At 41.4% G+C, this 16,971-nt stretch overlaps 1 protein-coding gene across 12 annotated transcripts in view; it reads right to left on the reverse strand.

Moving 5' to 3' along the window:
• MTSS1 (MTSS I-BAR domain containing 1) overlaps positions 1-16,971 on the reverse strand; it is a 127,085-nt gene that overhangs the window by 5,672 nt on the left and 104,442 nt on the right. For 5 of the 12 annotated variants that reach the window (XM_075704559.1, XM_075704554.1, XM_075704550.1 and 2 more), the window contains 4 exons: positions 13,828-13,985; positions 12,443-12,550; positions 11,406-11,503; positions 9,184-9,394 (listed from right to left, as the gene is read on the reverse strand). In XM_075704559.1, the coding sequence (XP_075560674.1) occupies positions 9,184-9,394; positions 11,406-11,503; positions 12,443-12,550; positions 13,828-13,985 (575 nt within the window). Of the gene's footprint in view, positions 1-795; positions 916-9,183; positions 9,395-11,405; positions 11,504-12,442; positions 12,551-13,827; positions 13,986-16,971 lie in introns of all 12 variants that reach the window. The other 7 variants (XM_075704556.1, XM_075704558.1, XM_075704555.1 and 4 more) reach the window with 4 other exon arrangements.

A 16,971-nucleotide genomic window follows, 5' to 3' on the forward strand; every position in this document is an offset into this window, starting at 1 on the left:
TCAATCCAGCAGTCATTGTCTCCAGGCTGAGCAACTTTGCCTTCTGTCCATGAAAGCGGCACACTGTGAAAAAGCCTTTGCAATTTAGGTACCCTGCAGACTATGGACATAGAAACAAAACATTTCCAATACTGGAGGCATTTGCATTGGTGGCGTTTATTCTTTGTAGCTGGACAGAGAGGAAAAGCATACAGCCTTCGAAAATGACATGTTCTGGCTGTATGATGATATGGAGGAAAAAAAAAAAAAGAAAGAAACAACAGCAAGGATTTACCAGATGAGAATGGAGACTGCTATCACTTCCTCCCCTGATTCAGAGTGTATCCCCCATAATTTATTCCAACCATGTGTGTTTTGTTTTCCTTTTTGTTTTGGTCAAAACCAAATCCCAGCTGCTCAGTGTAATGTGTGCTACCTAATGGGAGAGAAGGGGGAAGCCACAAACAGTACAACCTGGGCAAGATGCTCTTTGTTAGGCAACCAGCTGGGTTTGGGCAGCATTCCACAATGGCTTTGAGTAGAAAAGGTGGACAATGAGCTTTTCTTAGAAAATTACCTCTGTAAAATGCCCAATTTGTAGCCTCTCCCTAGCAGCTAGTTTAAAGGCAAGCATTGCTGTGGTTTATTCAAACAGATTAATTTCTAAGGGAGTGTGCAACAGTTCCTATTCTCATCTTCACAGAGAGGAATCCTGGCTGCGTCCCATGCACCTTGTTTTCTTTTTTTTGTCCAAGTGTTGCTGGGTTTGGACAACGAGCTAGTAGGTTTGTATGTCTTTGAGATGAAGTTTTTCACCTTATCGGTGGAGGCCCAAGCCCCCATGGTGGAGCCTGAGCTGACTGAGGTGGGGGAACTGCACTCGCTCACTGACTGGCAGGTTTCAGAGGCTTCTGAAGAGGCAGAGCTGGACGAATTCTGCAGCGTAAAACAGCACCGCAACGCAAGGAAAGGATACACAAGCCACCAAAAAATAAAAAAGAACACAAAAAAAAAGACAAAAAGCACATACACAGAGACACAAACAGGAGAGAGGGAAGGATGAGAGAAGCAAAGGGTTAGGGTTTTAAAAATCAATTAGAAACTGCTCAAAACCATTGCTAACGTTCAGGAAATCTATGAGAAACAAAACAAGCCATTTGCTTAATGCGAGAACTTGCCACGCTGCTTGAGAATGAGGGAATCGAGGCAGCAATCTCAACTCCTCATTGCAATTTCAGCATCTCAATTCTGTTAGCTTTCTCAGAACAAGAAGCTGAGGCAGCTGAGGGCACCTACGGTCCAAACATGCAATATATTGAAACAACTGATTTATACAGAAAAGCAGATCATCAGTACTTCAAAGACACAAAGTTTAGATTTAAAACACGGAGCAGCAAACGTCACTTACATTCACAAGTTCTCGGATATGCTGATCTGCAAAAGTGCTTGTGAAAAGCTCATCTGAGTTCAAATATTATGGAACAGAGAAAGAAGTGATACTTACCAAAACTGGCGGTTTCCAAAGTGCATTATCTGTATGCATGTGCCTCTGCGGGTAGTATGCATACACCAAAAGCACTCTGACTCAAACTTTTCTGCCCAGCAGCCAAAATGAAGGTACATGTACTCTGCTGAGTTTATAAACGGTAGCATGTGCTTGCCACCTGCTTTCTTGTAACAGCAGAGAGAGAAAATATCAGGGGCTTGGATGGAGAGCGAAGGAAAATGCAGGACACAGAGTGTCCATCAAACACCTCAAAACATCGTGCTCCTAGCTAGGAACTTCTCCAATTTTCAGCGCACACCTTCATGTACATTTGCTGCTGTAAGACCTCTACAACAGCACCTAATTTACCTACAGGCAGGCCAAGGTGAATAACCACGTGGACCAGTTTACCAACTGCAATGCTTTTATATATCTCCCCCTTGAAAGTGGCATCCCCGTCAGTAGGGGTGCGTGTGCAGGTACAACCGAGTGCTGGGAAATGGTCAAGAATACTGGCAAAGTTGTCAAGGCAGTATTGAGCAATCTTCACTGTCAGGAAATTCAACACTAGCAAGACTAATTCATCCTTTGGTAGTCCAAGACCTGTGAAGCAAGACTATCTAAGGATATCCCCAGCATTTTATTTTATGACAGCAGAGAGAAAGTGCTCTTGTATCAAGGTTGTGTAGCAAAGCCTCAGACTTCAAGGAATGACATTTTGAAGAGGAAGGGAAATCTCATCTGAAATAAAATTTCATCAGTCAACCTTAGATGAGATCTTGGGGTGAGTTTCCAATGAAAAGATAGCTGGATAAGAGACACTGTAGAGGAGGAATTACTGCTAATACCCAGAAGTTGTCTCACTGCTCACCAGAAGCTACATATAAGGAATGTATAGCTAATTACCTAGGTAAAAGGAGATGTCGGTCTCCTGAGATGGGCAAAATAACCATAAGGATTTTGGTGAAGACTTCTGGGGCTGTTGAGAAGCCAATACAGTATCAGCATCTTGAACTTATTAGCAAACTCTGGATTTAAGTGAAACTTTGAAAAGGCTGTTAAAAAAATGTAAAAAGCATGTAATGTGGTGGATTATTTTATAGAAATAATGCACATCCCATCTTACGCTGACATGAGATTAGATCTGCGGGTGACCTGTCAAACGTGTTTTGGGTACAAGTAAGCTCAGCTAACAAGGCTTGTATTCAAAGTGCAGTAAGAGTTGAGGTGAACGTTAGGATCAGAAGAAACTACAAGTGACATGTAGCTATTAAGGAGAGAAGGGAAAAGCATGCAGTGGGGTACCTGATGATGCAGTGGCTTGATGTTTTGTGGAACTTGTCACATTCTTGACTTAACGCAACTCCTTTTACAGGAGAAAAACCTCTAAAAATAAGAATACTGACAAACATGAGCTGCAGCTGACTGCCATCAGACGTAACTACAGTACACTAAATAGATGAGACTATTTTTTCTATCTTTAGAGAAAAATACATTATAGAAAATTAGCTTTTAAAACTCCACATTCTGCCCAATATTCCAGGTTGCACAGCAAAAGAAACTGTTTGAGAAGCCCCATGAGAACACTCAGACTAGCGTTACACTTTGGCCAGAAAAAAAAAAAAAAAGAGGAAAATGTAATTTCAGAAAATGCTTTCTGAAACCTCATGCTTATGGCCTGAAAGACCCTCCTGGGTCTGCATACTCTGCACATGGCAGGACAGACAGTGAAGGGTCTGAGTTCCAAATACTGTATCACTCCACCTTAATTTCTGCACATGCGAGAATTTGGAGTTTACACCTAATAGAATGTTCCTGTTTACAAGCCAGAAACTTCACAAGATTATGTCAAGCAATGGTAGAAATAGGCCATAAATGATGTTTATTAACAACAAAGCTGCATGTAGCAACTAGATAGAAAAAGGCCCAAAATGCAAATTCTGAAGATGCAATGAATTGTTCAATTTACTTGGCGTATGGGGAAAAAGACTGGAAGTGGTGAACTTACTTTTGCAATAAAGTGACTCCAAGGTGAAAAAAAAGCTGAAAGAAAGGATTCTCCCACTAACTCAGCATGGCCACTTTCAGCAGGCAAAGTTAGACAAAGGATGAACCAAGATGCCATGGGGAAAACACCTGGGTAGTCGAAGGAAATGCAAGAGGTGGTGGTAGGGAAACAGGGTCTCCTCGCCTTGAGAACCTTGCATGGCACAGGGAAGGGGAGCCTCTGGTCTTGCTAAAAAAAGGATTACAACAGTTGAGAAAATGATGGAGAGAGAGGAAGAAGAATATTGAACTCCTGAAGGAAAAGCGTAAAGAAAACGCAAGCAGCAGCAGGGCAAAGGCTGCCTGGATCAGACTGCAGAAACAGTCTTGAATAGCTGGACTTGGGTGTGGGAAGCACAGACCACCCTTCATTTCTTAGCAGAAAGTACATGAGGGGCTGAAACCAGAAACTGCACAGTTAGTGCTTGGGCAAAAAGTCTCCAAAATTTTGAGCGCTTGTTCTAGATGCACACCCACTGGCACACGCACTCCTGGGACCACACGCACAGGCAAACACCAGGCAGAGCAATTTCTACTCCACATCCCGTGGTGAAAAATTTGACTATGGGATTTTTTCAACTTATTTTAGTCAATTCCTTTTTAAAATGGCTGTTCAGTCTGAATAATTTTTAAAATTAGCTCTTTCATTTTAGCTATTTTAACCCCAGGAGATGATGCTTTTTTCCTACAGCTGCGGTAATGGTGATTCTGCTCCGCTCTCAAACCATCTCGTCTGAGTAAAAGCTTAAAGTTAACAGTACTAGCAGAAAGCTAAAACTGTGCTCTGCACAGTAACAACCAGTTCCTCGAACGTACGTTATACATATGCAGCTTGGTACCTGGTCTCTCAGACAGTGTACCAACGGCTTGTTCTTGGATAGTGTCCCACTGCTTGGTGTGGTACTCCAGCAAGCATATAAAAAAAGAAAGCTGTATTTTGGGCTACTGGACTGTATGATTATATTTTCCATCTGTCATCCTACTAACCTATAAAAGGACCACAGTTATCTTGGATTATTTGCATCCTTTCTTTCCTCTGTTTTCCATTCAAATATTGTATTGCTTTCTTAACCCCTTCCCTTCCTCAACTACCAGACAGGGCTTCCTGGGCAAGACCAAATCCTAATTAAGAGCTTGGTCCAATGTGCCTCTGCAGTCAGTGGAAGACTCCTCAGTTACCCTTCAAAAAGCTATGGACAGTGACTCAAGATCACCTCCTCAATTTCACTCACTTCCAGGAACTGACCCCTTTTTTCTAGTCAGGGATAAACCCTTGGGAAACCTAATTTGAAAAGGAAATTTAGGAGAAAAACACCTGGTGATAACTGACAGATTTCAGCTGTTTGTTGGGGGTTTTTTAAGGTCTAATTTAGGAGCATTTCTTAATTTACATGGAAAACTGAATAATTTTAACAATGTTTTCCCCTGATCTAACTTCAAGCTATTTCAAGCAATGGAGTCTCCTCAAAAGCAGAATCTTTCCAGCTTGCTAATTTGTACATGTGGAAGCAAGTTCACATCTATTTTCCCTAAACAGTGAAGTAGAGGGAAAGTGATTTCCAGAATATTCTAACAATAAAGACTTAGTCCTCTGCTGTTTGACAGCACATCAGCAGGTTTTTTTTCTTCATCTGCTTCTTTCTCTTTCTCTCCCCTTGCTTTCATCCCCACCAAGTCAGAAGCAGCCTCTAAAATTCAACTGTATAATCACTTCCCCCATGTGTGTTCACTCCAAGTTCAGGGGATCCTTCTATTATCATCCCCCCTAAAGCAAACATAACTGTATTGCTACCACACTGCTTCAGCACAGATGCTCTCAGGCCTTTGTCTACTACACAGGGCAACATGTATGTTTAGCGGCATCAGCCACGTTGGGTGTTCATCCAAGAGCTCCCAGCAGCAGGTCTGTCAGAAGGGCTTTACCTGGTGTCAGCACATGCCATGAGCAATGCTGGCCAGGGCTGACCTCAAATCTGGCATTTAGAGAAACTGTTCTGCTCCAGAAAGAGACCTGTGATGCTTTTCAGCTGTTCAGCTATATCCAAATGCATTTGCTTAATTAAGATTAAAGCATTTTACAGTGACCTTTCCAAATGTTGTGTTGGTTTTGCTTGCAATAGACTTAATTTTCTTCGTAGTAGCTAGTATGGAGCTATTTTTGGATTTGTGCTGAAAACAGTATTGATAACACAGGGACGTTTTTGTTACTGCTGAGCAGTGCTTACACAGAGTCAAGGCCTTTTCTGCTTCTCACCCCACCCCACCAGCGAGTAGGCTGGGGGTGCACAAGAAGCTGGAGGGGACACAGCCAGGACAGCTGACCCCAACTGACCAAAGGGATATCCCACACCATACGACATCATGCTCAGCATATCAAGCTGGGGGAAGAAGAAGGAAGAGGGGGACGTTCGGAGTGATGGTGTTTGTCTTCCCAAGTAACTGTTATGCGTGATGGAGCCCTGCTTTCCTGGAGATGGCTGAACACCTGCCTGCCGCTGGCAAGTAGTGAATGAATTCCTTGTTTTGCTTTGCTTGTGCGCACAGCTTTTGCTTTACCTATTAAACTGTCTTCATATCAACCCACAAGTTTTCTCACTTTTACCCTTCTGATTCTCTCCCCCATCCCACTGCGGGGGAGGGGGGAGCGAGTGAGTGGCAGTGTGGGGCTTAGTTGCCGGCTGGGGTTAAACACATGTACAGTTTTCTGACACAGGCTAACACTTTTACTCCCAGTGATGTTAACAGCAACGCTGCAGGAAAGAGATTGTGCTAAACCAGTGTAAGGGCAGAGCCTGGTTTTGTAACTGTCCTCTTCCTATCTTCTATGCATAGTGTGATAACTGTAAAGACTTACTACTCAGCAACTCTAGGCTGAAAAGCAGTCTTCATTTTGCCAGTCGTCTCTCCTCTGGTATAGTCTGTATCTTGTTTAAATCTCTACTTAATCCTTGTTTGAGATTTCCCCCTCCCTCCCATCTGTGTTTTTGAATAAATTCAGTTTAATTTTCAGTGACGCTTGTCTAAAATGTAAGTGAGAGCATAAAGGCTTCACACAGCTCATATAGTCTCATTCCCGTAATATTGGAATTTTATGTGGCCCCCTTCCACTTTTTTTTTTTAAATCAGTTACTAAAAGAAGATGGGCTTTGTTGCCTTCAAAACTACTGCTGCCAGTAGATGCCACAGCATGTAGCTAGCAAACATGAGCAAAGTGTCCACCTGCGCAAGATATATAGCTTTTAATTTCCTTTGTTGATTCCAGAGCTCACTTTTCTGCTTTCTCAGTGTCACTACTAGAAACAATGACATCAGTGTTTTAGAAGAAACAGTCAGCAGCCGGTATTGCTGCTCCTCCCCACCCACCACCGAGCCTCAAAAGCACTGTACCACAAGGAAGATCTGTCAGTTGGTTAGAGACACACAACATGAAATAACGCTGTAAATTGAACAGCTTCTTGGTAAGCTCACGATCACAATTATCTGTCAGCACAACACACACATTTTACTTAGTGCTGAACATACAAAGCAAGACACTTAAGCAAAGGTGAAGCGGCCAGGCAATGATCTGTTACCTTTTCGTCTGCGTAAAGGTATACAGAACTAGAGACATACAGAGCACATACCTATTTGTTATACCAACACACTACACTTGTCAAGTCAATGCCACACTGCTGCAGCCTTCTACAGCTCATGAATAGCTCAAGTGATGCTTGGATCAGTTTGCAACTTTATGGACAGTTTCTAAAATGAAGTGAAAGCATATGAACTTAGCTGGTGTAAATCAGCATGACTCCCATCGACTTTCAGGATGTTTTGCCAGCTGATACCGGCCTAAGTTCTCTCCCCTGCTTAACAGGGGAACTTGCAAAGAGAGGTGTTGAGTTTTTTCCATGCTAAGGGCAATTGCAAAGTTACATCCTCATCTGCAAACATAGCATCATCATGTAGATTACCGCCCTTTTACGCAGGTGCAGTGGATACTATGAAAACCAAAGATGATGCTAGCATGTATAACTGATGTACGTATCTTAAAAGCCAACTTCCTTACCTTGTTACTATTCCAGTTTACTTTATTATTGCTCATTTACTTTTTTGCTTTTCACTTAGGTTAGCCATAGCCAATCTAAACAAAACATTCATTTTATTAGTGTGCACAAAGTTCTTCAGGATGTCATCTATAAAAAACTGCTGATGTGTCCAGACTGGGGACAGTGCAGAAGATGTATTCATTTGAAAACAAAGCATTTCTATTAAAATGGAAGAGGTAAATATATTAAAAAACTGTTGAGCTTCCTTTGAGAACATGTTCCAAGCCTAAATGAACCAGTGTTATTTTGGATGATACCCTAAAAATTTCACTAAGGGTGCTACTTAATAAATGTTCTGCAAAAAGTAAGGGTCTGTGTGCTGTCAAAGGTGGTCTAGGAGTAGCTTAAGTGTGTAGGTGACATTTGGTAACAGCTAACAGTGAAATTGTTGGCTGCTTGCTGACTCTGAGGATTAAAGTTATCATTGCCTACAAAACCATCTACTCCCCAACACATGAAAAGGAGTGCAACTACATTTATTAAACTAAAGGACAATCTTCTCTGGTGACCTCAGGGTGTATTAAAAATGAGCGATACCCCACAACAGGATATTAGGTCCACTTCAGTTTGTAACCAAGATTTATGATGGGATTTATAATGTGGGACAGCAGTTCAGCCTTGTTTAAAAAATATTGCAGCTGCCGTGCGATTTGTTGAAAAAAAAACAAAACAGAAAAGAGAATTCAAGTGCTGGAAGATACATGCCACAGAGGCATGCAAACCTCTGCCTGCAGGTGGACAGCTAGTTTTATAGGAACGATGCCATGAACAAATAGAGCAGCAACTTCCTTCTGCAGACCAAAAAATTCTCTGGAAAAGTTTTTCTTACATTTATAGTGAAATCCTCTTAGTTTGACAGGGTTCAGGATGTTATCGTATATGACTACAAAAGCACTCACTTCTGAGTTCCATGAAGAATTAAAAATACCTCTAATTTTCATGCAGAAACCTTATTTCTGCAAGGTGCTCAATTGAGAGTCAAAAAGAGCAAGCCTATCCACAGAGAGGGATGTCATAAAAAATGGCAAAACCAAGTTCATATGATACTGCTAATGGCGTTTTGAGTATTCCAGGCCCCTTTGCAGGGAAGGAATAAAAGTCATCTCTCTGATGCCGAAGCCGCCACTAAGGCTGTCAGAAGGCTGTTCTGGCACCGATATTTGTCCATTAAACAGTAAACAGCCACCAGATATTAACAACTTGCAATCTGTGCAGGATATTAACTGGTAACCTCAGTGAGTAAAGTGAATATTACCCCCTCCTGTAAGGTGGGACTTCTTGCTCTTTCTCGTCTGTATGTATCTGAAAGTTAGGCATCTAGGCTCTCTCCAGGGCCAGAGAGAAAACCAAATCCCCCAAGCGCGACTCATCCCTTTCTTCAGTGCTAACTGCAAAAGCAGCATAGATCACTCCAGCTAGAGGCCCAACTTTTAGATGGATGAAGTGCAGTGAGACAAACCTTACCCTCAGTGTTTAACCTGACTCCAAAGTACCCAAAAACCACATCAGATCCTTTTTGTGAAAAGTGAGCCAAGTTAGAGAGTCCAGCTCACGTCAGGTTTTTGTTCTCATGCTTGCACGTACCTGGTTAGGTGCTTCTGGTGGCATGGGGGATGGCGATTTGGACTGGAAAGCATCCTGGGACATGAATCCAGAATCATGGGAGGACACACTGGACAGCCTCATGGGTGCCTGCTGAGGCAGATTGGAGCTGCGATAGCGATAGTGTGAACTAGGTGAGTGCGAGTGCGAGCCACTGGACCGGGAATCACTACTGTTAACGCTGTTCAGACTGCTGTGAGAGACAAAAGGAACAAAGAAAGGAAAGGGGAGAGGAAAAGACACAAGGGCGGGGTGGGGAGAGACCCATATACAGTACAATTAACATTCCACACGTCTCTAGCAACAGGCAGCATAAACCAGAAAAGAAAAAATGTTGACAAATTAAATTTAAATATATATATGCACATATATATCAGTAAAGAACTGTAAGCAGCTGCAGTATCCCTTGCAAACAGAGAGAAAATGGCATTTTACCTTGAATTTCACTCAAATAATCAAATTCTGTAACCACTCATAGTTCAAAGTCAGGTTAGGGACGAACGGATCGCTACATGCCCTCTCTAGCATTTGCACAGCACTTGCACAAAAAATGTCTGCTGATGGCTCTCCCCTATCCTGCCTTACACCTTGTTGCTCTTGCACCATGGCCCAAATTTTCAATGGGATCTCTAGCAGCAGGTCCAAGGCATCACAGTTCATCGAAAAGTCTGCCTCTAGGCATGCCATTGCAGTCAGCAGGCAAACATGTGAGACTTTTGAAAGCACCAGCAAAACTCCATGCTTCAGAGTACCTGGGACAAGTTTCGCTCGTGTGAAGGCTTTCTACCAGCAAAAAAACATGTGATGGCATATTTGGTGAAGTCAAGCCTCTGGGTATGTAGCTAAAGTTAGCAAGTATGTAACTAAAGTTAGTAAGAAATACCCAAATTAATATCGATGAAAAAAAAATTTTTCAAACAAAAAGATTGATTTTTAATCTCTGGCATCCTTGAATGACAACAACGACATGCCAGCCGCAGTGTGGGAGCCTCTGAAGTTTCCTGCTGGGGTGGCTCGGCAGGACTAGCAGGATGCATCAATCTGAAGGCAGCTTCCTACTTTTGTCAGCAGGAGCCCACTGACTAGCTGAAGGGAAGGCTCTAACGGATACATGGGTGAGGACTGCACCTCCTGCTCACAAATCCCATGTAACGCACAAGATGTACAAGTCAGCTTGGAGCAGGGGAAGAGGAGCTCTGCCTTATTTTACCTATACACAACAGTCTGTTGCTACACAGGTTTTACCACACAAGAAGATGAGGTTGATTAGGAACAGATGATGGAATTTTTTTTTTTTTGGCCATTTTCTTTTACAGCTTCAGGATATTGCATCTTTAAGCCTGTGCTCATTGCTCTAAATATGCATGTTTTCACATATATATATAAAAGTATTCAAGTTTTTTTTATATATATCTGCATGCAGAGACAAGTAGGTACATAGAAGAAGTTATGTTCACTTGCTCTGACATGCTATAGGTAACTTTGCTCATACACAGGGAACCTGTAGTACATTATTCATAAAGCAAACCAAAAGGTAATCATTCAAGAGCAGCTAGAAAGGTGTTGAGCAGAATACACAATAGGATATCTTCCTTTTCAGTAAAAGGAAAGAATAAATGTAGACACCAGGGCATGGGGGCAACATGCTCATAAACTGTTTTATGAGAAAAAAACAGTTTTTACAGAGAAAGCATAGACAGAATCCAGTGTTTCAACATATTCCAGGACAGCATTGGACAGCATTAAACAGTCAAAAAAACCTGTATCAAAAAAGCATTTCCATCTACCAGACTGATAGGTCAATTGCCAAGGATGTTTTTCCTTTTCAAACACTTTAACTTACTGATTAGTAACAGCTACTTAGAATAATCTAAAAAGTCATCACATGAAAAACAGAAAAGGAAATTATGAAGGAACAATCTCAGAGCTTAGATCAGTACAGTCTGCTCTTTGAGCTGAAATCGATTCAAAAGAACTGAATCAAAAGCATCTTCAAGTTGTCTTGAGTTTAAAAGTTGTTCAGTCATGCCCATCCTTTTTAATATTCCCAGTCACACACTTAAACAGAGAAAGAGCATGAGGGATTGATTTCATTAAGAGTTGTTATTTAAGATTTAAGTATGCATACAAATCCATACCACAGTCTGAACTTGCCTCCCTCTGCCCCCAAACAGGTTAAAATTAAATATTACCAGTCTACTTACCTGCAAACACTAGATTTTCTGGACATGGTAGTACTGGGAGAGGATGGAGGAGTCTGATAAGACCAGCTGTAATCAGAACCTTTCAAATCTAAAATTACCTGATGAAAGATAATCAATAGCATCAAGGATGTGGAAAATTTTTTCCCCTATTTACAGAAAGCATCTGCTTGTCATACAACATTTGTCACCACTCAAACTTTCAGCACCAATTGACCCAGTCTCAGTTCTCTTCCAGAATTACACTGTGTATACTACACAGGAGACTCAGCTTCATCCTTGGCTTTCCAGGAACTACCATACTTCAACACTAGGGCTGCTATCACAGAAGGAAAGTTCAGATTTGAATGGAAAAATCTTTAAAAAATAAACTGGAGATTTATTTATGCACGCTGTAAGCTGTTTTGTTTTGACTTTTTTCCCCTCAAAAAAAAAAACCTATTACAGCCTTAAAGTTTAAAAACTGTTGCATTTAAAAAAAATTAATCAAAGATCCAATACTCAACGACAGCAGGGTTTCCCTCCTTTACACTTCTAGGTCAGTGATAAGCTGGTTCAGGTATGACAAGAAAACTGAGTTCACACAGCAGGGTTGGAGAAAAAGGTCCTATTTGGAGTAATATAATGATACACATTTTCCTATGCATTTTAAGGACAGCATGAAAAAACGCTCTAATGTTAGACTCCATCAAGCTATCTAATCCCAGCAATCTTGTGACCACATAAAGACAGGGATGCTCAAATGTAGGGTGAAGAGATGACACTCGTACTCTCAGCAGAAATCGGGCATCTTCATATACTTCAAAGTGTTACTGCTACCACTTCACACTGGTCTCACCAAATACTTCAGGAGCACTCAGTTGGTACTTGAAAATTATTTTTTTAAAATTTCTTATGTTAAAAATGACCTTGCTGCAGTGAAGCATCTATAAAACATAACATTAAGCCACTAAATGCTAGTAGTCAATATTCCTCATAACACAAAATGAAAACTGGTACAAGCTACAAATAAAAATGTTTTCCAGGTAACAAGAGCTAACCTGTTCACTTGAAGATGGCAATTTGTGTGGATCCATGGTCAGACTTTTCAGGTCATCTGATATGGTCTGTAAATGGGTTATTTCTCCTAGCATTGATATTTCTTCTTCCTGAAAAGATGAAAGAGCAAGGCTAATCACAGTCTTGGTTTTAAAAATCAGACCCATAACACAATACAGGACCTTATTCTTTTTGCTGATGACTGTGGGAATGCCCAGCGGAGCTGCTTTTTCTTTGTCCATTAAGCAATCACTACTTATGAAAGAGGGTTGGAAATACCAATTTAGAGTTTTATGACTACTTTAAGATTGCTGTAAATTCTAAGGCCCAGAAATCCTTTCTCTCACCAATGAGATAAGTCTCAGCCTTCTGTTTGTGACATCTTCAGAAAAAGAGTGTAATTTTTGCTGCATTTGGAAAAGACTTAACTCTTCTACGTACACTCACTGATGTGCCCTAAGAATTTTAACCTTGAACCTGAACAGGTGTTAAACTCCCACTTTTTGCTAGTTTTTGGAAACTTTTGAGATAAAGGCACTATACAGGTACAGAGCATTAATACATCTATGATTCATTCTGGCTCAAGCTACATCAGCAGCTAACTCAGACGATTCCTGCACTGTAAGTTACCATAGTAATCCCTTAGCTGCCATGGTAATTTCATCCAGGTCCTCAGAATCTGCAATTCACCTCCTCCTGCTCAGCCATAACCTCCCTATTTCTCTAATCATGGCTTTCTGTTGAGACTGATGCTCTTTGTAAACAAGCACTGGGAGCATTTTCCCAGTACGCTGGAGACCCTTCAAAAATGCATCATGCTTGCACAAAGCCATAAACGATTCATCGCTGGGCTTGAGACAACCTGAGATTATGAAAATATACTTAAACCTTTTCAATCAACTGAAAAAGCTGTCATGTAGGAGGAAAAGAGCTGCCAGGAAACTGCAGCCTGCAATCTGTCAGATAATGTCATTATATACACAGGGGAGGTCTTGAAACATTTATCAGTCCTACCACTGGAGTAGGAGTAAGGAAGATTTATATTAAAATGTGATGGTAAGAAAAAAAGCAGTGGAAAAAACTGCATTAGCAATGTCTCAGGTCAGTATGCATAGGGAACTCTAGCCCACTTAAGTCTTTGTGCCCATTGTTTTCCCATTAGTCATCTTGAAACCATTCAGTGTCTTTGCTTACTGATTTACTCCAAATGCCCGCAAGAAAGAGCCCAGCTCTTGCCCCTTCTTAGGCAGAGATGCAGGCTGAATTTTGGATAGTTTCTATGGCTCTAGAGATTCATTCCTAAAACATAACAAGCTACTCTTTTTAGAGGCTTTTGGCCACTTATCCAATTTGTGAATTGTACCAACTTAAAACAGAGAGCTCTTACTATCACAGGTCGCAGCATCGAGATGAAAGTACAGAATCGACCGCGCTCCTCAATCAGAGCTTTTCTGACAGCTTGCTTCTCAGTTTCTTCAAGCAGCAGGTACTTATCATTGACATCTTGTAAAGCGCTATCCAGCTGGGGCTGAATGTCACCCCGTCCTGTATGCAGGAAACAATCAAGAGTACATTTTGTCAAAACTGTGGATCTTCAAAGAGGACAACCTTATTTTGAGCCAGCACTGCTGCCAGATTGTGCTTTTGCAATTCAAGTCTCAACCAGCATTTTCCCTTAATTCAAATTAGTAAGTTTTTTTTTCCCAATTAAATCAAGCCTTTCATAGCATTAACTTTTTTTCCTTTTGCATAGAATAGAAATCCAACTCAATTCCAAAGGTTTCAACAAGCCAAAGACAGCATTTTACATAAGAACCTTCTCAAATTGCTAGCTGTATAAATCCTTCCCATTATCCTTGCCGAAAATCAAGTTACCAACCCCAGGTACATTCGTCTTCCTTCCTACTTTTGTGCTTAAAAAGGACCTAATGACAACTTTGTAGACTCATTAAAGGATTGAGTGAATCTCCTATATGAGAGGATATTAGGAACATGTTACTGATCATCGGACCACTGGATTCAAGCATGCTACACAAGCAACTGCTAAAACAGTTTTCTTCGTTCCAAAGTCCAAAAGAAAAAAAAAAACCTATCAACATCTCAAATACATATTAATGTCCAGTATTTGCCCATGGAAATAAAAGAATTCCAATGTTTTGGATCAAAAAGCTTCAATGAGTTAATTATAGTCAACTCATAACACCAAAACTTTCTGTGACAGTTAAGCATCTTATTCTGCGCCAACTGCTTACTCTGCATCATGCCAAAAACTTACTCCTCTAGGAATGAAGAGCTACTGCTTAGCCATAATATTACTGAGTCAACACTGTTGCAGTTGCAAGATGCTTTCATGCAGCTTACACCCTTTAAATGTTCCAAAGAAACTCAGTTGTGTAAATTTCTCTCAAATCTCCCAGAAACACCATCACATGCAAATTAAGTATCCAGGTACATATTCATGCCACTGTTGCTAAATACCAGGAAGATAACATTGAAAAATGGTGGGTGAGTTGCAAGCAGCTACCCAAAATCAATTTTTATGGACAATAACCTTTACGCATGGAGGACTTAAAGCTATGAACAAGAGGAAGAAAAAAGTCTCTCAATGTGTGTAGTACACAATGCAGATGAATCAAGGTCAGAATTAGAAAGGAAAACCTTTGCCTTATTACCATATGTATTTCTTCAGTACTCCAGGGCGAGGTGAAGTCATGAGCTCCCCTGCACTAATACACAGCCAGAGCCGCAGGAAAGAGAGCAGCGATGGAAGCAAAGAGAATCATGCTGGCTTAGCAGCATTGCAGACTGGATATATCCAAGTATCCTCTGTACAGAGTTAGACAGAGTCCAGATAAAGCAGAGCTCTGCGATGGATCCTTGAAGAATCACGTGCAGTGCAACACCAGCGTGGCCACCGCCAAGGCCACCTGGGTACCAAACCGCCAGCAGGAACACCCAGTGTCTGATCCTCTAAATCAGGCTGACCAGTGCAATGTGGTCACAAAACTGTTTTGGAAGTAAGTAACTTCAAAAATAACTGACTCTGAAGTTGCAGTCACCTGCTTCCTCTCAAAATTAGCATCTGCCAGAAACAAGTTATAGAAGAGTTTTGGATTAACTCCCTGAAGGTCCTGTGCCTTCTCATCTGTCATCCTTAGAAGATAAACTGGGTCCTTCTGCTTGAAGACCATTCTGTACGTTTCAAGCCCTTCCCCATACTCTCCTTTGCTATCAGATGCAGCGATTAAACATTTTATACTTCTCTGGAGTTGTTCTTTCAAATTCCTGAAACTGCGACTTGCATTATTGCTCAGACCCCTTATTTTGAAAGCTGTGTGGAAATTACAACAGGTGAAACAATATCTCATTGTTTAAACCCAGATACTGGCTCACTAGCATGGATGTACCAAATGCAAAATATATCAGTTGTGAACTAAATCACGCACTGATTAGTTCAGCTCTGGAGAACTGCTGTGAACGTTCAGCTGCTCCACCATATGATCATGCACTTAACACAGAAATCCTTGTTAAATCCATGTGGCTACACAGTGAGAAGACACACAGTAAGAAACCAACTGGAGTCCACTGATAAAGTGGGTTCAATTATAGCGAATTTTGGTAATCTACATGGACCTCACAGAGCAGCACATCTTGGACCAGAGCAATATAGCACCCAAAACATGGGGCAAAAATGAAACTCATTTACACCTGTGTAACTCACTCAATTCAACAGTTATCAGGATAATGTTCAAGCTGTGTATTTTAACCCTTTGGCAAAAACGCATGTAAAACTGCATCGCTCTCCAACATCCTCTGTACCTCTACGAAGTTTCCATTTTATTCCTTTAAGTGAGTCAAGACATTAATAGACATACCATCTCCTCACCGCTACTTTCACAGACCCGTTTTTATGCTATGGCTCTTGAGCACCTATGTAGTCAGTGAAAACACACAAGCTGTCTGGGGTATAATTCAGAGCAGGAAACAAGCTTAGGTGAATCATTTAGATGAGGCTCTGAAGTCAGATGTTTACATGGCGTGAATACAGCTCTCTCCTGATGTCTCCTTGCAACTCATCTTTTAGGAGCAGGAAAGCTTTATAACTTCCTTTGAAAGGTCCATAATGCAGACATCAATCTAGCAAGTCTTTTGAAATCAGGCATAACTGTTCCCACTCCCTGAATCGCCAGCTGCCTCCCATGGCACTAGACACCTCAGGAATTTGAGGGATGAGATCTCTGCCCGATTTAACCAGTTTCCTTCGCTAAGCAGAGCAGAGCACAGGCCCTCGACAGCACTCCTACACCCAGAGGACACCGAGGATGTAGGGCCAACTGCCTCTGCTCCTCACCCACCCTGGGCCTCTGCTAGTTTGAATCCACTACTTCTCTCAGAAGGGAACATCGACCACTGGAGAGCAATGCATTTCTTTTCCCCTTTGAATTATGAGGGGAAGGTCACTTGTCTATGGCACCCATGACAACTGATTGCACTATTTTTGCTGTGGACGTGAGGCACACTTTCATAAGAA

This window comes from Pelecanus crispus, chromosome 2 (genome assembly GCF_030463565.1).
Source record: "Pelecanus crispus isolate bPelCri1 chromosome 2, bPelCri1.pri, whole genome shotgun sequence".
In the NCBI taxonomy this organism is placed as follows: domain Eukaryota; kingdom Metazoa; phylum Chordata; class Aves; order Pelecaniformes; family Pelecanidae; genus Pelecanus; species Pelecanus crispus.